Source organism: Colletotrichum higginsianum, chromosome 2 (genome assembly GCF_001672515.1).
Source record: "Colletotrichum higginsianum IMI 349063 chromosome 2, whole genome shotgun sequence".
Taxonomy (NCBI): domain Eukaryota; kingdom Fungi; phylum Ascomycota; class Sordariomycetes; order Glomerellales; family Glomerellaceae; genus Colletotrichum; species Colletotrichum higginsianum.
In genome coordinates this window covers 3,785,620-3,812,013 of record NC_030955.1, presented here as the reverse complement: position 1 = coordinate 3,812,013, position 26,394 = coordinate 3,785,620, and the positions used below count along the sequence as shown (strand labels likewise).

Below are 26,394 nucleotides of genomic sequence, written 5' to 3'. Positions count from 1 at the left end.
CTCGCCGTCATAACCGACAACAACACAGGCCGAGGCCGGATGCGCTTCTCCTTCGATGCCGGCTCGGTCACGGAGGCCGGCGATGCGATGCCAAGGTTGGTTCTTCACCCTTGGATTTGTTCCCCCTGTGCTTTCTACCCCTCCGGCAAAGCTGCCGGGCGGTCTTGGTTTTGGCCCACCGGGGCCGTCGTCTCGGTGACGACAACACAAGGCTGTGTCAAGAACAGAGACGCGCGATGTCCACGTGGGCGCATCGTGGGGCAAGGGATTAAAAGAACAATTTCCAGTGGCATGTTCAATGGCAAGACGAGCGGGGCTGTGCACCTTTGAAAGAGACGGCGACAGACACATGGATGATTGTTTTTCGTTGTTGTTTTGGCTGGGCACCAAGCCAGACGTGCATGTCACGGGTGCGAGTGCATCCCCGAAACAGTCACTCGGTGGCGGTTGGGCTATCACATGGCAACCTAAAGTCATCCGAGCCATCGTCGCTGACAATTCTTTTGTAGCCACAGATCCTCCATCGTAACCGACCACGACCATGGCCTTGGCCTGTCCGGATTGCGTCGAATTCGACAACAGCCCTCGTCGCGAGCCCCTTCGAACCCCGCATCTAGAAGCTCCTCCATCGGCTTGTCGAGGTCAACGTCTATGACAACACTGCTCGCGAACACTTCCGGCATGCCCTTCAGCACGCACCCCTCATCGCCTAACTTTTCTGAGGACCTCTCCCGCTTCCCTTCCGAGTCGCTACACTCCTTCTCCTTTGCGCACCAGTCCGAAGAATACATACACAACCGACAGAATGTCCTCAAGCGATCCATAGAGTTTATGAAGGACAGGATGGGATGGTCCGTCTCGCCTTCCAACGTCGGACTCGCGAGTGCTCAGGCGCGCGCGTCGGGCGATGTCGAGACCCAGAACATGTTGGACCTGCTGGCTAGGGCGCAGCTCGTTGGAGCCGGCAACCTCCCATCCCTGGACCAGTCCCTTCTCGGACCTCTGACGGGCCCCCCGCAAGTATCGGGCGAGAACCTGTTCGAAGCAGACTTCGTTCCGAGAACATCGAGCCCCGAACCTCTGCAGTCGCCCAGCACCTCCCCTACCGCGACCCATTTCAAGACGCCCTTCCCCCGAGAAGACACAGCAAGGAAGCCGGACCAGCATGAGACGCCAAAGCCTCCCGTGGACGATACCGAGTCGGAAAGTTCGAGCCGAACGCCCACAAACGAGAGCGGAACGACGGCCAAGACGTCTCCGCCGCCGTCCCGGCGACTCAGCCTGAAGCGGACACTGACGGACACCCTCCCGGTCTCGGTCCATCAACAACTCATGGACACCATGGCGCAGCCGTACTTGGCGAACCAGGAAATGGCTACATCATCCACAACCGCACATCCCCTATCTCCAGGGAACATGCCAAGCGCGCTTGGCCCAGCCGTGCACGGCCATTCGACGAGATGGGTTCCCGCAGCCCAGGCCATCTTCACGACGGAGTCCAAGCCGCCATGGACCATCATTGCAGCGAATGATCTTGCCTGCTTGGTCTTCGGCGTCACCAAGGCAGAGGTCCGGAAGATGGGCATTTTGGAAGTGGTCCAAGAAGAGCGGAGGGCCTGGCTGGAAAAGAAACTGTTGCAGATGGACCCCGAGGATACCATCAAGGAGGCAGAAGACATTCCACAGACGACGGTACCTCCACCGACCCCTCCCACCTCTTCGCTTCTAGGCGGGCGAGGGGGCATCACCGCCCAATTGCTGAGCAAGCCTAACTCGCGATCGCAGCCACCGAAAGCCGTTGCCCGGAAAGCTCAAACCGTACACAGCGGGGACCCGAACCCCCCCAAACTTAGGGGGAACTCTCGGCACCAGAGCAGTCGATCCAGAGGGGTTCTCTTGTGCGGTGACGTGGTTCCGATTCAGAAGCGAAATGGTGCCACTGGCTCCGCAAGTTTGTGGGTGAAGGAGAAGCGGGTTGGTCTCATCTGGGTCCTCGAGGAAATCCACGAAGACGTGGCGCAAATCGAGCTCGACGATGAAGGCATTATCCAAAAGATCTCTGGTGCCATGGCGCCGATTTGGGGCTTCGAGTCACTGAAGCCCGGAGTCGACGTCGGTAAGCTGATACCACGCATTCCTCGGCAAGGCATCGACCCTCGCACCGGCGAGGTCGATTTTGCGCAGATTGCCAGACGCAGGTATTTCACATGCCCGAACCCGGCCAAGGTCAACATCCCTTGCACTGTCGAGCAAGTTCGGGGCAAGACAGAGTTGCGCGTCTCAAGCTTCCCGCACATTGCAGGGATCATTGTTGTGGATCCCGAGACTCTCAAGATCCAGAGCTCAAACTCGGTATTTTGCGGTGCCCTGTTCGGCTACGAAAAGCCCGACGGTATGGGCATCGATTCGTTGGTCCCCGACTTTGAGAAAATCCTCCACATCTTGACAAGGGAGGACGGCGTGCAACTGCAGGATGGGATCGTGGTGCCGGAACACAGTTTCCGCCGGGCGTCGGCGATTCTGGGTCTTCGGGAGAACCGACCAGATGCTGCAGCCAGTTTCTTGCGACCGGACGGATTGCCGGGCAAGCACAGGGATGGTTCGGAGCTCAAGATTGACGTCCAGATGCGCGTGGTCAGGAGCGCAAAGCAGTCCACGATTATTCAGGAGACCGTCATCGAGGATGAGGATGAGGACAAGGGCGGCAACAACCACGACGACTCATTTTCGATCCTTCACTCAGAAGTGGTGTTTGCCCTTTGGATTACCTACTCCAGGCACATGCACGCCGCCAGGTCCGGTCTCGGTGTGACGTCGGCGTCCGCCTCTGGAACGACAACTCCCTTGCATCAGCCGTCGCCTGGGCAGACGCCCGCACACACGCCACTCGAGATTAGTTCGGATTCCGATGAACCCAAGCCCCGAGCGTCGTCGTCGTCGACCGCGTCGGCCATCACCAAACAACTCAAAGAAGTCGCCATGACGGCCGCCGCGAAGCTGACAGGTGGACCACGGTCCGAGAAGAAGCAAGAGAAGCCCCCGGTGCCACAGGTCGTCGAACCGGCCCAGCAGAAGAAGTCAATCGACGATTTCCAGATCATCGAGGACATGGGCCAGGGTGCCTACGGCCAAGTCAAATTGGCCAAGTACAAGACGACGCAGAAGAAGGTGGTTTTGAAGTACGTGACGAAACGGCGCATCCTCGTCGACACGTGGACGAGAGATCGCAAGCTAGGCACTGTTCCTCTGGAGATCCACGTCCTCGACTATCTGCGACGCCCCGACCTGCGCCATCCGAATATTGTTGAGATGGAGTCCTTTTTCGAGGATGACGTGAATTACTACATCGAAATGGTCCCACACGGGCTGCCGGGCATGGATCTGTTTGATTACATCGAGCTCCGGAGCAATATGGAGGAGGCCGAGTGCCGGAGCATGTTCGTCCAGGTCGCCAAAGCCATCGGTCACCTGCACACGAAGGCGCTGGTGGTCCACAGAGACATCAAGGACGAGAACGTGATCCTCGACGGCGAGGGCCACATCAAGTTGATCGATTTCGGCAGTGCAGCATACATCAAGAACGGCCCCTTTGACGTCTTCGTGGGCACCATTGGTAGGTGGAACGTCGTTTGCTGATACTGAGGCCAGGAAAGCTAACTGCGGTACAGATTACGCTGCGCCCGAAGTGCTCGCAGGCAAGCCATATGGAGGCAAGGAGCAAGATGTTTGGGCGCTTGGAATTCTGCTCTACACCATCATATACAAGGAGAACCCGTTCTACAGCATTGACGAGATCATGGACCGAGACCTGCGCGTCCCGTGGACGATGAGCGACGAGAGCATCGATCTGATACGGTGCATGCTCAACCGGGACGTGGCTGCACGATACGACATCAAGCAGGTCCTCGAACATCCCTGGTGCCAGGAGGTCGACGAAGAGGATTGAAAGAGGGACAACAACATGATGACGAAGGGGGGGGAAGGAACATGAGGGATGGGAAAGGGGGCGGGCGGATGGTGGGCCTATTTTGGGCCACGGAGCAAATTTGGTCAAGATACCCTAAAGCGCAATCTTGAACAGCACGGCTTCTCGTTCTTTAGTTCGAGGCGGAGCCGGACGTGCTTAGAGAGAGAGCCATTTGACGCTACAAGACGTTTTATTTTCCTCGTTCTTCCCTATTCGTCCCATGTGATTAACTCTGAGGTGTTTGGGATCAGGAGAGGGGGGGGCGGTAGGACGGTTCCGGATCTAACTTGGGATAATGGGTACCGGATGAGATGCCGCCATCCCAAGATGATATGCACAAGGGGTGAGTGAGAGTCTGGCTGCTGCTTACCTCTTGTTTTATCTGTAGATATTTCACAGGATTGTCGCATTTTTCCTGCCTATTCGGAAGCTTGCATCCATGGCGTACATGCGCGAGGCGTCGAGTTTCTCCATGCCTGTGCGCTTGAAGAGTTGGGGCCACAGATCCTACAGAGAGTCAGTAAGGTTATAGGCAAGAATCTAACCTTTGCCTCTGCCAAAGCAGCCTTTGCGTGAGATTCGGTGTCCTCCGCATGGAGATAGATTATGCGAACGATGTTTGCGTTGTGCGGCTGGTCACCTCGACTCCGACTCCCAAGCTTTCGATCTCCCGTAGAATGTCCTTGAAAGGTTTCTCGTCGTAATCGCCGGCTTTTCAATTGGACGAAAGGAAGGACGTCAGCCGCGACAGCGTGGTGATGCTTCTCTCTGGGATCTCTTAATCAATGCGCGAGTCCCACTTCGCCGAATGCTTCAAACTCTCCTCGGATCTTGTGGGCGACGTGATAGCTTCAACTGCGCCACCGACAGCCCTTTCCCGTTCCTTCTTTGGCGCATCCATGAGTAGGAAGTGCTGCAGAAAGAAGATGTGACTCACGCCGATGGGGACTGCTGTGATACTGCACCCGCCGGTGCTGTCAGGGTCCACAAAGACAGAAGCCTTTTTTGCTTTGCCGCTTACTCCCCATCTTGTAGCCGACGGTGTAGACCTCGTTGGTGTTGAGCTGTTCCCAGGAAAAAGGAGGCCCCTTAGAGTTTCTAATCGTCCCCCTGTGGGTTGACACACTGAGATAGAGAGAGATAGAGAGAAAGAGAGAGGCAGGATAGAATACATCAATGTAAGACTAGGAGTCGGACGCCAATGCTGGGATAATAGGCTGGACGAGAAACCCGACTTTCATCGCATGTCTTCGACTGGCTGGTTGCGACTGAGAAGCTCATCCAGTGTTGTGACATTGACCTATCTGCGTCTCCTCTTTACGCTGACTACGGTCCTCCTTCAGTCCGACGGTGGTAAGGCCGATGTGGTGGACGGCGGAGAGAGTAGATAGAGTGTGATGCTCGCAGTGTCAACTCGCGGCGAGCTAAACCCTCTAACATGGCCTCGCAGAATCGATCACGTTCGACTACGACGTCATGTGCCCGTTTCTTGCCATGGTCGTCTCCCTCAACACAGACAAAGAAGACTGGAGCGGACAGCCTACAGGCCCGGAGTAGCTGGCTCATGTCCAAAACGCATACGATACCGCAGCCAGCATCTCGTGGGCGATGAGTCCAGAGAAGCCGCATCCTAACCCCAAGACTCTTAGGGGAAGAGCTGCATTGGCTGTCGTAAAGACCGATCTGGAGTCTCTCCGAGCCTTGATCAAAACCTCGGCAGCCAGTATCGCTCAGTACTCAGCCCGAAACCTCAATTACAAGTTGTTGCCCAGGCCTCTCTCGCTCGAAGACGCCCTATCTAGACTCTCAATTGGACCAGACAAGGTTGCATTTCTTACTGCCACCGACCAGATGTTCTGCACCGTCGCAGACAGGTTTTACGACTTGTTTGCCGGTCCCGTTTCGTGACACGTTGATGTGTTGATCCAGCGGGTCGACAGTGTTATCTCAGATGAGGAGACAGATGAAGAAGACGAGGAGGATGGCGAAAAAGACGCGATGGAGAAATTGACCCTGACGAAGAGTAGACAGTCGATTTGCTATAGAGCGCATGGTAGCCCGCCGGCAGCGTTGTAGACTATGAGGTGCATCGAGAGGCAGATGAGCCAGGCGAGGAGAGATGGCGTTTGCTTGGAGGCAGGGCAAACTCGCTATTCATTCCGGAGGGCATTCTTACCTATCAGAGAGGGGGGTGACGTATCTTGGAATTGCAATTGGGGTTTCGTTACACCAGAGGATCAATAGATATATCTGGACGTTGCGATCGGACCTCGGGCTTTTCATACTTTGAGGCTGTCTAGAAACCAGGCATAGTTAGGTATCGTCCCTAAGGTCTGCTGCCATCGAGTATTTCTGTCAACCATTTGAAGTAATAATTTCAGATTTGCAGTGTTGTGAAGGGATCTGGATTAATCAATATGCCAAACTACATCTTGTTCAGGAATTTCCTCCCTTTCCTCTATGAAGGCTCATCTCTTTCTGAAGAGAAGGAGAGGCCCCTCCTTTCTGCTTGCTACAAACCCTCTCTTTCCTTCCCCTTATGATAAAATCCCCTCTCTCATTCCTAAGAGAAATCTTTCTTTCCGATGAGGGCTTCAAGTAGAACATATTGAAACCGCTCCAATAAAAGAACGGGAACGAAGGCCCAGAACCCAGGATGGCCATTTGACGCATCCCAGCATGCAAGGCAAAAAAAAAAAAAACCCCTTCTCCAGATACGCTAGATGAGGCCTAAATATCAACAACGATAGCAAGAAGAAGCAAAAGTAAACGTAACGTTGTTCCGAAACCGAGAATCGAACTCGGGGCTATGCCTAACCTCTCATTGAGATGAGAGGGCATCATGTTGGCCACTACACCATATCGGATATTGATGAGAGGAGCGAGATTCTATCAATTCTTAACCTCAGATCATGCGGGGCTTGGACACCATGCTCGCTTGAGAGATGGGGCTAGCTAGTGGCCTGTGCTCGATTGCGCAACCCCCTGGGCAATCACAGATCAGTCGGCACCAGCTGGTGAGGCTTTCCTTCCATACAATCCTCCCATCTAACGACGGGGCATCGCTTTCTGTCAAACGACATAGGAAGCGTAACAGCCAAAACACCGCGATCCGGACTACAGGCTGCTCTCCCCCCTCGCTTGCTGTCTAGTCTTTTTCCGTTCAAAAAAGCTAGTTCAAGTTGCGAATGATATGAGCTTGCGATTTCCAATTCGCCATGTCCCGTCCAAACCAGTCTTATTCGTTAATCCACCCATGCTCTTCTTAAGTGTCCTACTCTAGCCGACAAGCAGACCTCCTCACGTAGCATGGGCAGCGCACACAACTAGAAGTACTTCACAATGGAAACGACAAAGGGCTCGACGGCGAGTTAGCCGAGCTAGAGCAGCTAGAGCAGAGCGCTACAGGATTCCGCCGGTACGCTCTAAAGACACAACAGGACCCAGAACCGCATCCTGGCACAATACCGTGCCTACATGAGGGCCAAGTACAAGAATGCGTTGTCTGCAGAAGCAACCGACGCCGATGTCAACGCCATCGGCTTCTCGGAACCAGTCAACAACATCTAGCGGCCAATGATCAAAGAGATGCGCCAGTTTGTCATTCTCGTAGCCAAGCACACCCCGCCACGAAACAAGAAGCATCGTCATGTTTCTTACACTACTCTAATCAACGTGGCGGAGAGGTTGGTCTTCTGGTCCAGAGATAAGTTCGGATCTGCCCAGGTAACCTTATTACAGTAAGTGGTCTTACGAAGTCTACAACCCTAACGCGTTGGCTGCAGACTTCACAGTCCCTGGGTGTCTAATCCTCAACGGCCTCAGGGAGTTCGTCCAATTTATAGTAAAAAGCTCGACCTTTTGTCTGGAAGAACGCGGAATAAGCCCATCCTGTCGTACGACGAGATCATCCAGCTGATCGACGCTGTCTCAGGGTTGCGCTTAGTGCAGGTCCCAACTATTAGGGATGTCCCTATAGAGGGATGGATTGGCAGATGAGCTATAAGATGAAACATCGGATAGAGAGAGAGAGAGAGAGTCTGAGCTAGGTATATAATACAATACAACTAAAAGAAGATTCTCGTGTTGTTTTATGGCGGCTCGAAGGTCCTCTAGGTTCTCTCCTAGCTTTTCCAGGCTGTGGCTGATGGTGTGCTGATCCATCGAGACGCCGAAGCTGCCCTTGTTGTTACTCTTGAACCGGGCGCCTGTCTGCTCGGGTGTCTCCTGCTGAACTTCCTGGGTGGTCGCCTTGGCGTTCTCGTACCGGACGATCATATATGGCTGCTGGATGACATGTTCTCCAACGTCAGACGACTTGCCGATAGGAGTGTAGGCGAAGTTTGATCGTTCCATAGTGAAGACTAATGCCCTTCTCGGATGTCGATGGGAGGGGGCTGCTGCTGCAGCTCGTCAAGATGGCCCTTTTAAACTGTAAGCAAAATACGTTTTTTTAGTAGATGAGTATTCGATTCTGAAACTTACAGTAGTTCTTCGTCCTAGACAAAGCAAATTTCGGGCGCCTGGAGCGATCGTCGATGAGGTTTGTGAGAGGGAGAGATTTCAGCAGTCCTCGTGTCGGATGAAATATCCGATTTTCTCACGAAGGACATCTCATCCGAAAAACTCTGGTCGTTCGCCAATTTCAAAAAGGAAGGCACCAGAGGCCGCTAACAGCCTGTTCTTTCTCTAAGAGAATATCGGCTAGTTTTTTTTTTCAGTTGCACTTATAAATATTCATTTTTCATAGCACTTCTTCCTACTTACCTACCCCTTCCCACACCTAACGTTCCTTACGAATCACATAGGAACATATCGTATCTCATCTACTTTACAAACAACTTCAAGAGTTGTTTCTCTTCTATCATTCATCCTCAAAAGTATACCTTCTACTTTAGGGCAACGGTAAGTAGGAGCTTCCAGACTAGTCTCATCCATCGCGCACATACTTCTCAAACAGCTCTTCCTTCTCCTTCACTCACTTTTCTCGACCACCTCACTCCTCGCTTCTCTCGTCAACCTCCTTCGTTCACTCCAGTCACCCGGCACATCCATCACGCACTTACCTCTCACACACCTTATGCTAACTTTTTAACCTACTTTCTCTAGATACCCTTTTCTCAACCACCTTTCCTTCGCTTCCATCAACAACTTCCTTCACTCGTATCAGTCGCCCAACTCAAATACACACTCGCGCTTATCTACCAATTGGACTTTTCACCACCTCCTCACGCCTGCACATAGAGAGGGAATTGCCCTGTCACAGCCGAGAAGATGTCCTCATCAAAGAAAAGAACAGCCAGCGGGAAGAAAGTTTCCTCCAGCAAGACCAAGAAGGCACATCCCTTAGACAATCCAGGGCCTTCAGGCGACGGCCATCTTGCCGTTCTAAGAGACGCTATGGCAAAAGTCCGAATAACGGAGCAGTTTGCGGCAATTACGGACGAGATTCCTGCCGCGGTAAGCAAAGAAATTGAAGAGAAGAGGAGATATCTGACAGAGGCGTTCATAACGTTTATTTCTCGCGCACGACCTAAGGGTAAGCCTGAGATGTCGGAAGAGGAGGCCAAAATTCGCCGAGAGGCGTCATATCTCATCCACAAGAAGGGATGGGTCACCAACATGGACAAGAAGCCGCAGTCACTCGAACTGCCGCCGATGCCCGACTGGGAGAAGGCTGAGGCCGAACTGCACGGGTTCACAAAGAATCTATTCCACGATCTCGGAAGAGCCTTGGCCTCCGGAACAGTGTTGGCACCAAGTGCGTGGAAGGAAGGGTTGGATGAGAGCAAGCTGAGCAGCAGACATGAGTTCCGCGACCAGTGGGAGGCGCTTCACGCGCGAGCCATCGATGACATCAACAACCAAGACCTGGAATTGCAACAAGAACCCCGGACCAGGCCCGTCGACCAGGAAGCAATCGATCGGGGCGATATCCCTGAGCTGGGAGAAGAGACGAGATATGAGACAAAAGACGAGAAACGTGAGACGAGAATCGAGGCGAGATGAAAGACAAAAGACGAGAATTGAGACGAGAGAAGAGATACGAGAGTCGAGACGAGTTGCATCAAATGAATTGGTTCCACTTGATAAACATTACAGCGCACTGCGGTTCCTCGTCAGATACGTTGCCCTTGGCGTACGTACAATATATCTGAGAGTTGACTTGCTTGATACTGATCATTTCGCGTAGAACTTTGTCCGTCTCAATCAGGGAAAACTCGGACACCCTAAGAATGTCATCATACCGGGTCTCGTGACCAAGCTCCGTCCCTGGCAGACGAAGGCAGTCGAGCTTATGAGAGACTTCATACGCGGTCCCCATAGAGGCGTCATCCTGGGCGACGGGATGGGCCTGGGGAAAACTTTAACCGTCATCGCGCTCATCATGCACCTGCGTCTGAAAAAAACTGAAGGACCGGTCCTCATCGTCGCACCCAAGGGCCTCCACTCGACATGGTTGGCCGAGTGCCAATACCATTTCGCAGAGGTGAGTTGATTGACTATGTGTGTTTCTTTTACAAATCTAACAACATCGTAGGGTAGCCAGCCAAAGGTTCTTGTGTGGGACAATTCGGAACTGACCACCAGCGACCTCTTGGGAGGGGATTACGACATCGAAATCACAAGCTACCACTTCGTCATGCATCGCATTAAAGAGCTGGACTTTGGAACACGTGTGGGTCATATCCTCTTACATGGAACTAAAGAAGAGATCAGCGTCGTCCAAAAGCTCAGAAGACTTCCGTTTGAAGTAGCAAGAGCCGTGGCTCGTCCCATGACTCCTTCAAGGATGCGATGGAAGTTTTCGGCGCAACTTTCCCGATTCTCAAGGATTCTCATGCTCGACGAGGCGTACAAGGTCAAGAACCATTTGGGTGAGACGCGCCAGGCCCTCCATTCTCTACCGTACAAGAGATTCGTCGGCATCACGGGCACTTTCATGCCCAACAAGTGGACAGACATATACGGAATGATAGACCTTCTGCCGGGCAACCCTTTCGACTCATACGACCACCTCGTCAAATCCTTCGGCACCATGACCCACGGGCGTCCGTTTGATAGATGCAATGAAGCTGCACTCACGTACTACCCTGACTCGCTGGTGGTCGCCCGACCCCAAAGCGTCTTGGAGCTCGAGGGCATCGACGAGAAGATGGTGGAGGCCCCCCCTCAGAGAATAAGTTTGTATCACAGTAGTAATCATCGCTGATGAGTTTTATCGACTGTCGTGCTTTGCGTCAGACGACGGTGTCAGGGGCGATATACAGGGCGAAGAGGTCAACAAAAGATAGATTAGAATAGGTGACTAAATCCATCTCTGGCCCTCCTTCTTCCCTAAACTGGGAAGCTGGAGGCCTATATATACTAAGAAAGACCCCCCTTATAGTGCTCCGGGCCCCATCAGTGTCCCTAGGGGATTATCGTAGGGGTCCGTTGAGGTAGTCCGTCGCGGGAGTCCTCCACTCCGATCTCCGAATCCTTCGATGTTTGGGTCACCGGTCGTACCCCGCGGGCTCGGACAGACGACACTACCGGCAGAGGAAGCAACGCCGCCATGTGCAAGGCAACAGAGACCGAGTTGGTTTCTGCCGCCAGCATTCTGTCCAAGCGAAAACCTGACGAACTAAACACGGACGAGTTGGAAAGCTGGTTCAAGGAGAACGATATTGCCTTTGACAGCCCAACGCCTCGAATCTTTTGGTTGGGTGAAGCGCCCAATATCACACACGGCCACCAGGAAACCGTCGCGATGACGCAAAGACCAAGGATGTCGATACAATCCAAGAGATTCGCCTGTTGAAGCCGAAAGAGACATGGTTCGGCATCAATTTTAGCAAGGAATCGAACCCTGTGTTGTCCTAGTGACGGCCGGTGCCGGTGCAGAGGGACTACAAGCCATCTCGAGGTGCTATTGCCAAGGACAGACAAAGACTGTCGTGGTTCACCGCGTCGGGTCGCCCAACTCGACCATGGGACTGTATGTACGCACGTGTGCCCAGCACAAGTTTGCGGCCATGAATTTCATTACCCAGAGTCTCGTCAAGGAAAAAACCATCAAGCCATAGCAATTCGCCAGGATCTGAATTATTACGTCAAGCAGGGATAAAAAGGTCGTCTCGGACATCTTACTCTCACAGACAGTGCGGCAAATGCCAGCGGTCAAGAATAGCCAAGTAGCTACGCACATGATGGCAGCAGAATACTAGAGAAATGAATGGGGAGTAATAGCGCGTCATTCAGATGAATTAATATGCAGTCCAAGGTTATGGTTCAACTGGTCTAAGAATGCCCTCCAGAGAAAGTATCTCTGGTATTTGGTTGAGGTCTGTCAACTTGACGTGAATCTCGCCGACACCGCGAGCTTCTTGACCTGGACCCATTTTCTAATGTATAAGCTATGAATGGGTAAATGGGACTTTACCTCTAGGAACCCAAGATCTCTTCGGGAAACACGTCATATGCTTCGATCATCCCACGCCCAGGCAAGCCGGTATCGTCTATAAGTTTCTTCTCTCTTTCTCCCCAACGGCATTGGGTTCTCGTCGAGTCCATCTCCTTCCTCTTAGTTGCGGCCGTGATCTTGACCCCTTTCGAGTTCTTAGACCTTCTGCCCCGGTTGCGACATACATGCTGGAAGGAGTCGGTAAGATTGGCAACTACAAGGGTCAATTTGTCTGCGACAATGAACACAAAATAAATGATGAACTTTTCTCTGGGTCAGGTATTGGGGCATGTCTTCCCCAGGAGGGGTTCGCCATAAGCAGGTGGAATACATTGACCACGACACAGGAAGGCACTTCTCTGAAAAGGAAGTCACTAACCTTAGAAGCGCCTTACATTGAAGGTGGAGAGACGTGCCTACCGAGAGTAGTCCAACGAGACTTTACTTGAACTAAGTCGCTCACTCACTCAGCTCACCTCGACGCAGGGTGATTAGCAGTATTTCCTTTTCCTCTTTTCACAAAAGCCTACCCTCTCCCTGCTTTTCTTTTTCTTTCAAAGCCCCAACACACGAGTAGACAGTCACCAAGGCATCAGAGAGTCGCAATAACTATTAGCCAGCCGATTCGAGCAGGAAGCAGCTTGATCCCGTTTTTGTTTCCTCTTCTCACTTATTTTTTCGATTCCTATAACTCGTCTCCATAACCACATATCTTCAAAGACATTGGAACTTTGGAAAGAGGCCTTCAAAATGCCCATAAACGAGGCGCTCCGCATGGAGTTAGAGGAGATCGACGACGGATCACAGGAGTGGAAGAAGTCGGAGGTAAGTTACAAACTCTTGTCGATGTGAGTTGTTTACTAATTGTTCACTATCAGGCTGGTAGAGCATGGGTTTCTTGCAGAAAGAAGATCATAATGAGAAGGTGGATGGGGGAGAGCATTGGTATTCTGGTACCGCATACAGATGAGTATGCCGAAGCGGACGTCGGTATCGCCAAATGGGCCAATTGGAACCCGACCAAGCCGCCTAAGCGGATTGCAGCTGGCGAGAGGCCTCTGTACAGGGAAGCATCGATATCGAGCGGCGAAGAGCCAGATGCTATCTCCGAGTCGGATCAGTCGAGCGACGTAGACTCATGCATGCATGAGTGGGATGACGGCATCACTCTCCCGTCTATCGGCTCGAACGAGGAGCACGACCCAGAGATCATTGCTGATTAAAATGATGATTTGAGCGGCCAGGGAAGCTACGCCCAGATCTATAGAGACAATCTCGCGGACGAGATACCCGGTGTCATGGGCAATGTTGCCATTGTCTCTGACGACGACATGGACGACGACGACATGGACGGCGACATAGACGACGACATGAACGACGATATGGACGATACAAATTCCGACGAAAGCTTTGTGGCAGGCATAGACTCTGGCTCTGAAGCTTCCTCTAATGATGAACAAGACGAAGAAAAGATCGCCAACGAGGAAGTCGAAGATGCTTGGCAGGGAAACGCAAACTTCAGAGAGTACCTCGCCAGGGTCGCAAAGCGACAGAAAAGAAATCATGATCAGAGAGAGGCTCAAGGACAGTCTTAGGGGTATGGTATTTCGTCGGGACAAGGCCCTTTTTGGAGCGCCGGGATTCGATTCAACATCAGGGTTTTACATTGCCAGAGGACATTGCCTTTGTTTAGAAGGGCATTATCTGATTCAACGTCAGGGGCTTTACATTCCTCTAGGATACTGGCTTTTTTCTTTTGAGTGCTGGAATCTAATTCAATATTAGAGGGCTCACATCGCGCTGGGATATTGCCCTTTTGGAGCCGCACAACACGGCTACGGATCTAAGAGCACTTGCCCGTTTATAGACTTTGCCGAAATATCCTTGCTCTCAAGTTCCAATTGTGACCGTTGTGAAGTTACATGGCGAGCTCAGTAAAACCGCTCTCTCGGATGCAGTGTTGCTTCTGGCGAGTCTCGAAGCTCGCTGACTTTACAGTCGTTTTCATAGCGGCACCGCTCCCAACCGAAAATCTTGTACAAGCGTTCCATCTTGGTGATCGAGTTGCAGCGGGCGAGCTTGATAAGCTTTGACTGATTGACGTGGTAGCGGGCGAGATCGGCGGTGATCCTGCGCGGAAGGATCTCGATCTCCTCGTGGACCGTGGTTGAAACTCTCAACTTGACGGTGAGGGATGTCGAGGGCCTGTCGGTAGACAGGGGCAATGAGCTTGAAGCTGTAGACTGGACTGGAAGACATGGTTGATAAAGGCACAACTACAAGTCAGACGATTTTATATAGCCTCAACTCCCAAATAGGACGGGGCTCCGATCGCAATGTCCACAAGTGTCAACCCTTCCCCTGATAGATAATTATGCTCTCTGAAACAAATCCAGGACATGAGCATTGATCTGGGATATCTTTTAAAGTACGCGCGTCCCTCTTTTCTAAGGCTTCTGGGTTTGCTTTGTAACTTACAGGCTTTGCAATTATCTCGATGGCGGCGCCAACAGCCCTTTCCTGCTCCTTCTTGGCCCTGTCATGAGGAGGAAGTGCTGCTGGAAGAGGGCTTCGTACATGCCGACGGGGACTGCTGAAGTATCACATTGGCCACTGTTTTTAGGTCTCACCAGGACATAGATAGGCCTTTTTCCCTTTGCCTAGTGCTCCCATCTTGTAGCCAACGAGGTAGACCTCGATTGTGTTGAGCTTCTCGCAGGAGATCGGAGACTTGTAGCATCAAAATGGACCCTCTACCTTTCCATCCTATCTAATCCATCTGGTTTTGAACATTTAAAGTGTATATCGGGTCCGTTTCTAAAAGTTATGCTTTGCGTGTAGTCTAATATTTGACCTCAGCTCGGCCGGTAAGACACAAGCAATCGGGATGATGGACCGGTGCATGTGGGGATAGGACTGAGTAAGTGGACAATGTCGGTGCCGGGCCCCGCCATCCCGCTTTGGCTGTCTGATCCCTGCATCTTTGCCAACCCCTCCATCGCCTCCGTCTTACCTCATCAATGGTACGGACCATGATACTTTGGCTTGGCCCAAGCTTCCGCCATCGCCTAGTCTCTCTCCAGCCATCTTCCCACGAACCACATCCCAGACCATCACCAATCTGATCCTGTCGTGCTGCGTGTAGCTCGCTTTCCGCCTTGAAGCTTCCATCTGGGATCTGGGATGTTGGGTCTGTCGTTTCTGTACCTCTGCTGTCCATAGGATTCCCCAACCGAGGCCCTCTAGTTGCACGATGAGAGCCCTCGATGACGCCCAGTAAGTGCTGTACGCATCGCATTGTCGCGAGTTCTGACATCATGCTCACCGACTAACCCAACCCACAGATCGAGATGGGCCGAGACACTGAAGAATGCCGGGAATTTTCCCGAGCTGCAACATGCCGTCAGGTACAACGGACCTCTGAGCCCATGCATCACAGGTCTCAGGTCGGTGTGCTGGAAGGTCAGTTGTGAAGGCGGTGGTTGGCGTTATCTGAACCGCGCGGGCTGACTTCCACTCCTTAGGCCTTCCTGCTACTGCAAGATGTTGAACCTTCAGACTGGTCACGCCAAGTCTCAGAGCTGCGCAGCTTTTACTCCCAACGGCAGGACCACTTCCTTAAGTTCATCAAGCACCCCGAGGAGCTGGCCAAGGTGGCCGTCGACCCGTTGACCGACGACCCTGAGGTCCGTAAGACGGCGTGTTCCCCTGTTCTACTGACTTCGAGCTCACATCATGCCGCAGTCACCGTGGAACACTGTGCGGCAAGACGAGATTATCAGGGCGGAAATCGCGCAGGACGTTCGCCGCCTGCCTGATGAACCCTTCTACCACGAGGAGCGGACCCAGACACTCATCATCGATGCGCTGTTTGTTTACTGCAAGCTGCACCCCAATAGCGGCGGCTACCGCCAGGGCATGCACGAGCTCCTGGCGCCTATAGCATACGTCATCAACCAGGACGCGCTCGACCGTGAGGCCATTGCTGCCAGCGGCCAGCCGGTCGATGAAACAATGCTTGGCATGCTCGACTCGTCCTTTATTGAACACGACACATTTGCCTTGTTTTCCAAGATTATGGAGAATGCCAAGTCGTTTTACGAAGTCAAAGACTCCATCTCCAAGGCGGCCTTGGCGTCCGCTTCCCGAGATCGCGTAGAATCGTCGGCCATTGTCGAGAAGAGCAAATACATCCACGAGGTGTGCTTGGCCAAGGTCGACCCCGAGCTCGCCAACCATCTAAAAGACATTGAGATCTTACCGCAAATATTCCTCATGTAAGACACAACACAGTCAATGCGTGTGCGCTCGACCGGGACTGACATGGTGCTCTAGTCGTTGGATTCGCCTTCTGTTCGGTCGCGAATTCCCATTTGACGAGATGCTTGTGCTTTGGGATACCATATTTGCTGTCGATCCGTCTCTAAGCTTGATAGATCTGATCTGTGTTGCCATGCTTCTAAGGATTCGTTGGAGTCGTAAGTTGTGGCATGCCAGTTGCTCCTATACGCAAGCTGACACGCCGCAGTGCTCGAGGCGGACTATTCCGTGTGCCTGCAGTTGCTCCTTAAGTATCCCGCGCCAGAAGCTCCCCATGGGCCTCACACATTCGTAGACGACGCTGTATATCTGAGAACACATCTTAACGTCTCGGGGGGCGTCTCGCTCCTCTTGAAGTACACGGGAAAGATGCCGAGCACAACGCAATCTGCGAGTAGTTCGCGGCCCACGACGCCGATGGGCCAGGCGTTTTCGTCCTTCAGGAACCGGACCAAAGGCGGCCACTCGCCAATCCCCTCGGCAAGTAGGTTCATTCAGCAGCAGGGCGGGGTGGAAGCTCTGTTTCAGGGCGCCGCGAAAAGCGTGCTCGAGCGGGGCGAGAAGCTCGGTATCAACCAGGCCGTACGTGACGCCATGGGCGACATCAAGAGAAACATGCAAGGCCTGAACGAAGTGCGCTATACGCCTCGAACGGCGAGACAGCTGCTGGGCGACGACTCGGCCACCCAAGCCATTGCCGCGCTGGAGCAACGGAATAGGCTGTTGGCGAGCATGCTGGACGAGACGGTAACAAGCCTCCGGTCTCTGGCCACTTCCAACCTCGACGACAAGGTCAAGACGCTGGAGCTCGTCGAGGTGGCAGCAGCCAAGGTCCAGTTCGTGAAGGTGTACCTAGAAGACCCAACGATGGAGGTCCCGGAGCTCGAGGGCTTCACCAGCCCGCCGCCCGAGGAATCCAGAGGAGAAAACTCGATGGACGTAGAGCCAGGCGGAGAAGCGGCCGCTGAGGCCGCTGCTGCCGCCGAAAACGTGGCCGGTGCCATCACAACGCTGTCTCTGGCAGATCCCGGGAAAACCAAAACGCCGCCGGCCTCGACATCACCCCTTCCGGAGCCTATGGATACCGCGCAGGACGCACCCGCAGCCAAACCTTCTGAGCACCCGTCGGTGTCGGTATCAAGCCCAATTCCCGGGAGCCATGCGGCCAAGTCACAAGAGCGGCCCCAACCGCCGATCCCGACGCGGTCAACGCTCGCCCAGTCGTCCTTCTCGTGGATGCTGGAGCCGGACCAATCGCCGCACACGGCATCGCCGCCGCAGCTGCCGAAGTCGAGCTCCGGAGGGGCGCACCGAAAGAAACCCTCGGGGAACATCAGCAGGGAGCGCAACGCCTTTCTCTTTGGCGAAGTCGTCGCCGATGCCGATGACCAGGCCAAGCCGATCAAGTCGGACGACATCTTTGGGCTGCAACCCATAGAGAAGCCAAAGTCCCCATTCGCATGACCGTTACGAAGAACACGTTTGTTAGAGAGAGATGACGATGACGAAGACGACTCAAGAAGCTGGAGAATCCGGCAGCATGGCGATTGCGAGGCTTGCTAGGTAGAGCAGAGTCGGTGGGGCGTGTCCATAGACGGGAGATCCAGGTTTGTCGAGACAATACAGACAGACGTACATACTTTGCCTAGCGAGGACCAAGTATCTCGACTTCAAGAGGAGCCTCCGTGATTCGGCGACCGTGCCGAGGTACCGTCATTCGCCGGGGATGGAGAGGCGTCAGGCGTCTGTGACATGGGTCCCGGCTTCAATTGACTGTGGATCGCCTCCTCATCCGGCCCCCCGTGCCAGTACTACTAAGTATGGTGAGTGCAGAGCGCAGACGTGCATGGATGGGCCAACACGTCGACGAGGATGATCCTCTTGGTCTAATTTTGTTGGAGACAACTGCGCTAAGGAAAACCAATCCTCGGTTGGCTCTGAAGTTCTTCAAACGTGTGTTGGACGGACGCTCCACCAAACCGGAGCCAGCTAACCATGGCAAGTCGACCGAATTCATCACAACGTCTGTTCTCTGCTTCCAACAACGATCAGGAGGGCCAAGAAAGCATCCAACCGACCCATCGTCGTCCCCGCTCATCACCACTTGGCTAACGCATAATCCGCAATTGCCCCGGACGCTTCGCTTCCGCTTCGCGCGGCTTTACGACCCCGTCGCCAGCCAGGATGTCTCTTTAATCTTCACAGTCGCTGCCCGCGCGCAAAAGAACTTCCGGAAGACGGGTCGTAACGTCGGCCCACCTGAGAGCCCTCCCCCCCGGAACGAAGCCGAACGTCCAACGGTCTCGTCTCTCCGGCCCTCGAAGGAAACGAAGGAGGGGGGAGGGGGTGTACGTATGATTGGCAGCTCCAAAGTGGCCCCTGACGGTTTGTCGACGACACACACAAATACATACACACGCCGCCAGAAGCGCATCCGACGGCTTGGCATCCATGGCCTCTTTGAGAAGGCTTCCACGCCTGATTCTCCTCCTAGACGATCGACCGCGCATGCGAACGACAACGCCAACGTTCGACCAAGCCACTCTCATCTCACCGAATCTGCAGAGATGAGAGGCAGCCCCCCCCCCCCCCCCCCCCCCCTTCTACAGCGTCCCCTAAACTGGTCATCGCCTTTGTAACCGCGCACTGTCGCAGGGTCGCTCGAGAATCCGCAGCCTTGTCGTTGAAGGGGTGGGGGGGGTTTGCTTGTCGAAGCTTGGGAGAAGAGGAGGGTGGTGATAGAGCGAAGACTTGGAGGGGAGGGAGGGATGGGATGTTTGCTTGCTTGCTGTGCCTTGCTGGGCCCATGCAGGCGTGTGCGTGTTGCGTGGTGATTGTTGCCTCTCCCGTCGCCGGTCTCATTGTATGCCCCCCCTCCCGTTTCTGGACTTGTTCCTATTTTCGAACGAGGTCGCGTGGTGATACAGAGACGCGCCGTTGGGATTGGGCCGAGGGATGTCTTCACAGTCTGATGCAACAATCTCCAGCCCCCAGCCCCAGTCACACGTCGAAAGGGGCGTGTGGTGCAAAAAAAAAAAAAAAGGAGAAGAGATGTTTGGCGGGGGCACACTGACATACCCCCTGGCCCGTTGAATGGATTGATGGCACTAGATATTTTGACAGCCGGTCTCTGCCTGCTCTCCCTCTTCGTGTTGTCCAAAAGTAGCTGGGCTTGGTGGATATGGGGCGAGGAAAGAGCTTGGCTGCTGGTGAAGATGTTGGTCTGCTGCATGTTTGCTTCAGCTGCCTCCCCCTCCTTCTTACCAACTGCAAAATGGGTCTCTTCGTTGACCCTGACCTCTATCGTAACTTGTCTCGCCAGCACGATACGCCACCAACGATACACGATGGGTCCGATAGTCCGGTTCATGGCCCGCCGGGGTGGGAGTTTGCGTTAGGTCTGACGAGGGGCCCAACATCGCACCCATCCCTGATCTCTCCCACGTTCGCGCAGATTCTTCATCACCGCCACCCACCGCAACCGATCCACCTCACCCCCAGACTCCCAGTTGTCGACGACAATGGGACAACACAACGGCTCTTGCGTTCCTGCGTCGAGAAAACAACGTGTTGACGACGTACCCCGAGAAAGGCAACCCCCCCCACTTACAACCCCTCAGCTGCCATAGAATCGTCAAAGATCGCAGCACCCCCCAAACCTCACGGCCTCGCGTCCTCACATCATACTCTGTGCGCTGCGGCAACCCGTTGACGCCTGGTGCACGCCTCACCGAGCCCCGACCTGACCGCCATCATGTAAGTCCGGTCGAGAAAATGAAAAGACCACAAACATGAAAGCATCCTGCTGAAAGGCACACACACACACACACACACACACACACACACACACACACACACACACACACACACACCGCTGCTTCCAGCAGAATCAAACCCACCCAGTCTTCAAGATGTTCCTCATACGGCCGGCACCAGACGAACCCACCCAAAGACAGTCCATGAATCTGTCCCCCCCGCCACCCTTCCCTTCTTGCAGGATCTCTCTCCATGGACACGCGAGGTGAACAGAAAATGGGGAAACCACCAACAGACGCCAGGGCAAACACGCGCCTCGACAAACGTCAACAGCGTCCCATGTTTGTCCTCTCATCTCTCTCTCCCTCTATCTCTCCCTCCCAGGTTTCTTGCCAAGTCACAAGGCTGCTTCTCCCCCTCTGTCTCACTTGGGACGAGAACAATACTCCCAACTGTCGTCGAGACGAAGCACAAAGAAATAGATAGAGAAAGAAAGAAAGAAAGAGAAACAGCGAGGGAGCCGCCAGCCCCCTGCCTGCCTGTCTGTCCTACCCTCGAGTCCCAAGCAAGCGGTCCCCCTCCCCCCTTGACCACAAGATCCGATGGTTCGGCGTTGGCCCGTGGCGGTAACGATGCCCATCACCAGGAGAGGCAAACTTTCTTTGGACCCGGAACCGAGTCCGTCCAGATCGGGGCTGCCACAGCATGCTTTCATCTTGAGTGACTGTGTCTCGATTTGCTGCTGACTACTTCTGCGCCATGCGTGCAATGGCTTAATTACGTACACTTCTTCGCATAGGAGCATCGTAGCCTCCACTCCGTCACCGAACCACTATCATCATCGCCCTCGTCCCTCCCACCCCCTCTGATTTCATCTCATGACAAGATTACAATCATACATAACAAGGTCCCTGCGAGCCCCTTTAAGACGAAATTATGGAGAATGGAGGGATGAAAAGTATGTTCTTGGTCGTGGTTGACTGCAGATCCCACAGACCACCACCATACACGCCCAAGCCCCCGTTGGTATCTGTCCCTTCACCCCCCTTGATTTGTCCCGAAAACAAAAAACCAAGGGTCAACTCCTAATTCTTCACGTCCTTGTCCCATTCCCATGTCCTGTAATTGCCGAATACCATCCCAATTCGTAGTGAACCTGTTCCAGAAAGTGTGCCCTACTGCTCCCCCCCCCCTGATGCAAGGGGGGGTGCTTAGAGGAAGTGAAGTGAAAAATGAGTGAACCGTAGGTAACAAAGAGAAAGATGGAAACGAAAAGAAAAAAAACCCCCAGAAAAAAAGAACCCAGAATGATTCTTCCAAAACCGGTTCGCCCATTTGTTGCTTTGTTTGTGCCGAGACTGTGTTTGTCCACCCTTCTGGACTCCCTCCACACCCATGTCTGATAACTCCACGTAAAAACATATCGTCTTGATCATCGTACATCAGCGATTTCTAAACACACCATGGTGCTCGCCGTCATCCCTCTCTCTTTTTTTCTCTCTTTCTTATGAGACTGCTCGTATGTTGTTGCTTCTGCCACACAATGGAGAAGAAAAAAGAAAACAAAACTCCATTGATTTTTTGTATATTCCTGTTTTTGGACGGAGATCCCTGTCGCCTGGCGCCTTGGGAATGTAGCGGAACTGTATAATCTCCCCCCACGGACGACGTGGAGGAAATGGGAAGATGAAGATGCAAATGAAAAGGTTGGATATCATGAGGAGAAGTGAATCAAAGAATGAAGAACGGTGATGAATGTCCGCCCAAGGCAGAAAGGGGAAAAGTCAGAGACGGCTGTTCTGGATGGCCCGTCTCCTCTTCTTCCGTGCTTCGGCGGCGTCGAGCTGGGCTTGTCTTGCAAGACCTGGGACATGTTAGCCATTGCTCACGTCGTTTCTACTCGGACTTCAACGCCGAGGCGAGGATGCTTACCCAGCTTCTCGTACTGCCTCTTGTGCTCCTCGGAAACCCACGCGTAGGTAATGGCGCGCTCGGGGTGCATGCCCAACAACCCGATCGAGTTGTTCATCTTCTTCCCCTGCTCGCGCACGTCACATTGGAACGTCTTGGGGTTGTCGTCCTCATCAAAGACCAAGAGATTGTTCGGGTCTGTGGCTGGGATCTGCTTGTTCTTGCGGTAGTAGACGCCCTGCAGCCCCTGCGGGCCACGTTTATGTCCCTTTGCAGCGTCCTCGGGAAACACGGAGGCGTACTTGGCCTCGACCTCCTTCCATGAGAGATGGTGGTCGACGCGGAAGTAGTCGATGAAGTCGACCTGCTGGATCGTGTACTTCACGTTGCATCGGGACCCCGTGGGCGACCGGCGAGGCCGGCGGGAGGGACTGCAGGCCCCGCTGGAGGTGCGGAGGGCGGTCACTGGTAACCTGTGCTGGAGGCGGCGGGGCGGAGAAAGGGGGTGAGAGTGGTGAGCGTGAGAGTGGGAGTGATGATGGTGGTGATGGTGGTGGGAGGCACCGAGGGTCGGGGAGGGAAGGGCGTCCGGGTATGCCATCGGAGGCATTGGGGGCAGCGGGATTCGGTAGGCTGGGGGCGAGGAGATGTCGATCCGGGGTTCCGTGAAGGACGAAGTGCCGACGGAGTCGATGCTGCTTCGCCGCAGTCCCGTGCCCGAGATGGAAGAGGAGGAGGACGGGGGCAGGAAGCTCGGGCTGGAGGTGAAGTCGGACTCGAGGGGCCGGAGATCCAGGTCGCGCAGACGCGGCAGCGTGATCATGGGTGCCGTGCCATTGCCGCCATCCTTGGAGAAGGACAGTTGGGTGTTGACGGAAGGGAGGTCTGGTGACCTAGGTTCAGGCGAGGAGAATTGAGAGTTGGTTGACCTCGTCATGCCTGGAACAGGACGTCAGCTTCCGTGTTCGTCTTCATTAAACGATTTCTACGAAGTCTGTCTTACCGTCTGACTTGATCGAGGAGAAGCTCTGGGTGGGGGAAGGGAAGGTGGGCGACTTGATGTTGAAGGAGGCCATGGAGGCGAGCGTAGTGGCTACCTCGACCTCGTGCCGCTGGCCGGGCTTTGTGTCGTTGCTTCTGCTGCTGCTGCTGCTGCCTCGGGCGTCGACTTCCATCCTGTCGTCAAAAGTGAATGATGAGAGGCTGGGGAGCACCCTCGGCACCTCGTCGTCGCGGCTCTGATGGTATCTCATGGGTGGAGGAGTCTGGTCCATGACGTGTTGTCGTTGTTGCTGTTGTTGCTCTTGCAAGCTGACGAACATGGTGCCAGATGTTGAAGTGGGAGTTTATAAAGGCGGTCAGAAGAAAAAAGGCGCCTGGTGAATTTGGAACGTGCTCCAAACAAGAAAGGACGAAAATGTTGGCCCGGCACCTTGGGGGAGGGGAGAGAATATCCTTCTTCTGTCGTTGAAGAATCGCTGATGAGAACTGCTCTTAAAGCAGGAAGGGGCGAAGACAAGAGGCGTGTGTATGTTGATTGGGGAATGAAGAGAAACAAGACGAGTCATCGACAACGGGTCAGACCCTGGTTATCAAGTCCCCCGTGTCCGCGATGGATCTCTGTCTCTGTTATAAGTCTTTTTTCTGTCCTTCTCTCCTTCTTTATTTCTGCGTGGCCTGTCTGGCTGTACGACAACACGGTTGGGAAAGAAACGAGCCGGGACCCTGGTTCAGGACGGGGGTGTCCGAAAGTCGAGGAAGAGAGTGTGTGAGGAAGAAAAGCTGACCAGGTTGATGTCTACAGCTCCAACCCAGGTCGCCCCATGGCCAGGGAGATCGGGCTCCGCCTGGAGGCATTCTGACAGCGAAAAGCCGTTTCTTATTTTTCTTCGGTACCAGGGAAGGCAATGTGCAGACGCAGCCAAATGTGTATACCTTATGCTGGTATGTACCTCCTGCAGGTCGCCCAATTCTGTCAGGCCTGGGCTGGCGCTGGTCTGCCCCTCCTCCAGGGTCATGATCCTGGTTCGTCATCTGGGGGAGAGACCTTTGAAGGATGCGCGCTCTCACTCTCTCCGATTGTGAAAATACGTATCTCCTTACGAGAAAACCACACACACACCACACCCACACACACCCACACACATCTGCGAATACTTTGCGCCACCGCTTATGAATGGGATATGCAGCAAACAAGGTCGTGGCCTGTTTAAGAATGACGGGGATGGGGCCCAGGCATGCGAGACTGATGGCGGCGGGAAAGAAGTGTAAGACGGGGAGAGAAGCATGAGGCGCGAGGCATCGAAGGAGAGGCGCCCGCAAGTCGCAAGGGAGAGAGAAAGGTGGTGCAGGCGAGTCGTTCCTGAGTCCCCAGTCGAAATGAAGGCAGTCCAATAGTCGAAACGACAGTGCATAGGCAGAGTAATGAAGGACAGTGCCAGTGTGAGAATGGAAAGATGAGTATGAGTGTGTGGTGGGTGCAGGTGGTATTCGGGACCTGCTGCACAGTCGATATTCTCCTCCGAGGCCGCTAGTCTTAGATCGTAGCTGCGCGTCACAGCTGGTGCGTGAGGTCGTGGTCGCCCGGGGCCAAGATTCGAGTCCCACTGTCTTCCGGACGTAGCAGAGACGAATAACGAAGTACTGTTATCAATACCCGCGCGAACTTGATCGGGATACTGGAGGTGTGGGTATAATGTGGAGATGGACGCCGCACCTATCCACCCACCCACACACACACGTTGTGAGACCGAGAGAGAGAGAGAGAGAGTGTGTGTGTGTGAGTGTCAGCGTCAGTGTCGGAGTGAGGTGGGTGAGCGAGCGAGCGAGCGAATGAGTGGTAGGTGGTGAGAGCTTGAAAGCCTGAGAGCCTAAGAAAGAGCTTGAGAGCAGGGCATGGCCAGGCATATAGCATGACATGTCATATCCGCTTTGCTTCGTACAACCCTAATGAGCCTCGTTTGGTGTTGGGCCAACATGAGATTACGATTGGATCACCTCAGGGGTAGTCGACGCCCCCCAAGCTCGACTCGAAGATGATGGTCAGGGCCCAGTCCAGTTGGAGCATTTTTTTGTCCCGAGATTCTGGAAACCGTAATAATAGCTGCCCCTGGCCCCATTCCCTCCTCCTCCTCCTCCGCCTGTGACAAACTGGGCAATAATGTTTGCCCTGATTGTTGTGGTGGACAGTCGCCATTCTCATCGCCGTTTCGTAAAGGGCATACCTGGCCCTGTCATCCCCGCCGCGTCTTCTCCCATGTGTTTGCGGCGGCGTGGTTGACGGTCTACGGCGGCAATGCCTCAACGTCTCGAGTCAAAGTCGGTGTGATTGAGTATGCGATGCAGAACGGCCAGAACGGCCAGAACGGCCAGAACGGACATCCCTTCTGGGTCTCGCGCTTCCACCCGCAGAGACATATGTACACACACGCACATATGCCCGTCTCAAATCTCGCAGGAAAATCCCCTTGTAACATCTCAGGTTATTGTCTGAGATGCATTTCTGATTTGAGAGAGAAAGACACATCGGTACCCGCTGATGAGATGGGAGGGCACACTAAGGGGGATCGATCAATGGCCGCCGATATATGGCCACGCGGTAGTCGTCGAGTGCAGCCGCCCTACCGCCGACGTCCAGGGTCTGGGAAGACGGTTTGTGGGGCCGCCGTGTCTAGCACCACCCGTTCACACTGCTTGCGGGCTTGCGGGGACCGCCTGACGAGGGGTGTTGACAGAGCCTGCCTGGTTGGATAGAGAGACAGGGAGAGGGGGAGAGAGCGAGAAAGGTCGAGAGGTTGGCAGGGTTGGGTACGGTTAGGTTGGCGTTGACCAGGGGGGCGCGGAATGAGAGAGCGGGAGAGATAGGGTGTGTCAGTATCCTAAGCGGTCATACCGCCCAGATGAGCGCATCTGGGTCTTTAACCATGATTCGAGGCGGTGGGAAAAAGAAACGCCTCGCCGCCAAAGGTTTCGATGACCAAATGGCGGCTGGGCT

At 54.0% G+C, this 26,394-nt stretch overlaps 10 protein-coding genes across 10 annotated transcripts; 7 read left to right on the top strand and 3 right to left on the bottom strand.

Moving 5' to 3' along the window:
* Positions 1-39: 39 nt before the first annotated feature.
* On the top strand, positions 40-3,946 carry CH63R_02849 (Serine threonine protein; the record flags this gene model as incomplete). Its single annotated transcript, XM_018297824.1, has 3 exons — positions 40-95; positions 510-3,613; positions 3,669-3,946. The coding sequence occupies 3 exons, from the start codon at positions 40-42 to the stop codon at positions 3,944-3,946; spliced, it is 3,438 nt and encodes a 1,145-aa protein (XP_018162640.1).
* Positions 3,947-5,461: 1,515 nt separating this feature from the next.
* CH63R_02848 (uncharacterized protein) lies at positions 5,462-5,875 on the top strand (the record flags this gene model as incomplete). The annotated part of the gene is made up of 2 exons (XM_018297823.1): positions 5,462-5,520; positions 5,563-5,875. 2 exons carry the CDS (start codon positions 5,462-5,464, stop codon positions 5,873-5,875), a joined length of 372 nt encoding a protein of 123 aa, XP_018162639.1.
* A 1,434-nt stretch (positions 5,876-7,309) lies between these two features.
* Positions 7,310-7,537, top strand: CH63R_02847 (uncharacterized protein; the record flags this gene model as incomplete). The annotated part of the gene is given in 3 exon segments (XM_018297822.1): positions 7,310-7,337; positions 7,357-7,385; positions 7,415-7,537. The coding sequence occupies 3 exon segments, from the start codon at positions 7,310-7,312 to the stop codon at positions 7,535-7,537; spliced, it is 180 nt and encodes a 59-aa protein (XP_018162638.1).
* A 372-nt stretch (positions 7,538-7,909) lies between these two features.
* Positions 7,910-8,323, bottom strand: CH63R_02846 (uncharacterized protein; the record flags this gene model as incomplete). Its single annotated transcript, XM_018297821.1, has 1 exon — positions 7,910-8,323. One exon carries the CDS (start codon positions 8,321-8,323, stop codon positions 7,910-7,912), a length of 414 nt encoding a protein of 137 aa, XP_018162637.1.
* Positions 8,324-9,517: 1,194 nt separating this feature from the next.
* Positions 9,518-11,262, top strand: CH63R_02845 (DNA repair protein rad16; the record flags this gene model as incomplete). The annotated part of the gene is made up of 5 exons (XM_018297820.1): positions 9,518-9,950; positions 10,070-10,110; positions 10,161-10,457; positions 10,509-11,151; positions 11,213-11,262. 5 exons carry the CDS (start codon positions 9,518-9,520, stop codon positions 11,260-11,262), a joined length of 1,464 nt encoding a protein of 487 aa, XP_018162636.1.
* A 263-nt stretch (positions 11,263-11,525) lies between these two features.
* Positions 11,526-11,771, top strand: CH63R_02844 (uncharacterized protein; the record flags this gene model as incomplete). Its single annotated transcript, XM_018297819.1, has 1 exon — positions 11,526-11,771. One exon carries the CDS (start codon positions 11,526-11,528, stop codon positions 11,769-11,771), a length of 246 nt encoding a protein of 81 aa, XP_018162635.1.
* A 1,392-nt stretch (positions 11,772-13,163) lies between these two features.
* CH63R_02843 (uncharacterized protein) lies at positions 13,164-14,008 on the top strand (the record flags this gene model as incomplete). Its single annotated transcript, XM_018297818.1, has 3 exons — positions 13,164-13,238; positions 13,292-13,543; positions 13,658-14,008. The coding sequence occupies 3 exons, from the start codon at positions 13,164-13,166 to the stop codon at positions 14,006-14,008; spliced, it is 678 nt and encodes a 225-aa protein (XP_018162634.1).
* Positions 14,009-14,331: 323 nt separating this feature from the next.
* Positions 14,332-14,672, bottom strand: CH63R_02842 (uncharacterized protein; the record flags this gene model as incomplete). The annotated part of the gene is made up of 2 exons (XM_018297817.1): positions 14,332-14,403; positions 14,454-14,672. The coding sequence occupies 2 exons, from the start codon at positions 14,670-14,672 to the stop codon at positions 14,332-14,334; spliced, it is 291 nt and encodes a 96-aa protein (XP_018162633.1).
* Positions 14,673-15,666: 994 nt separating this feature from the next.
* CH63R_02841 (WD repeat domain-containing protein) lies at positions 15,667-18,197 on the top strand (the record flags this gene model as incomplete). The annotated part of the gene is made up of 6 exons (XM_018297816.1): positions 15,667-15,689; positions 15,758-15,875; positions 15,938-16,099; positions 16,158-16,690; positions 16,749-16,891; positions 16,942-18,197. The coding sequence occupies 6 exons, from the start codon at positions 15,667-15,669 to the stop codon at positions 18,195-18,197; spliced, it is 2,235 nt and encodes a 744-aa protein (XP_018162632.1).
* Positions 18,198-22,273: 4,076 nt separating this feature from the next.
* CH63R_02840 (uncharacterized protein) lies at positions 22,274-23,722 on the bottom strand (the record flags this gene model as incomplete). Its single annotated transcript, XM_018297815.1, has 3 exons — positions 22,274-22,353; positions 22,422-23,339; positions 23,404-23,722. The coding sequence occupies 3 exons, from the start codon at positions 23,720-23,722 to the stop codon at positions 22,274-22,276; spliced, it is 1,317 nt and encodes a 438-aa protein (XP_018162631.1).
* Positions 23,723-26,394: the final 2,672 nt, after the last annotated feature.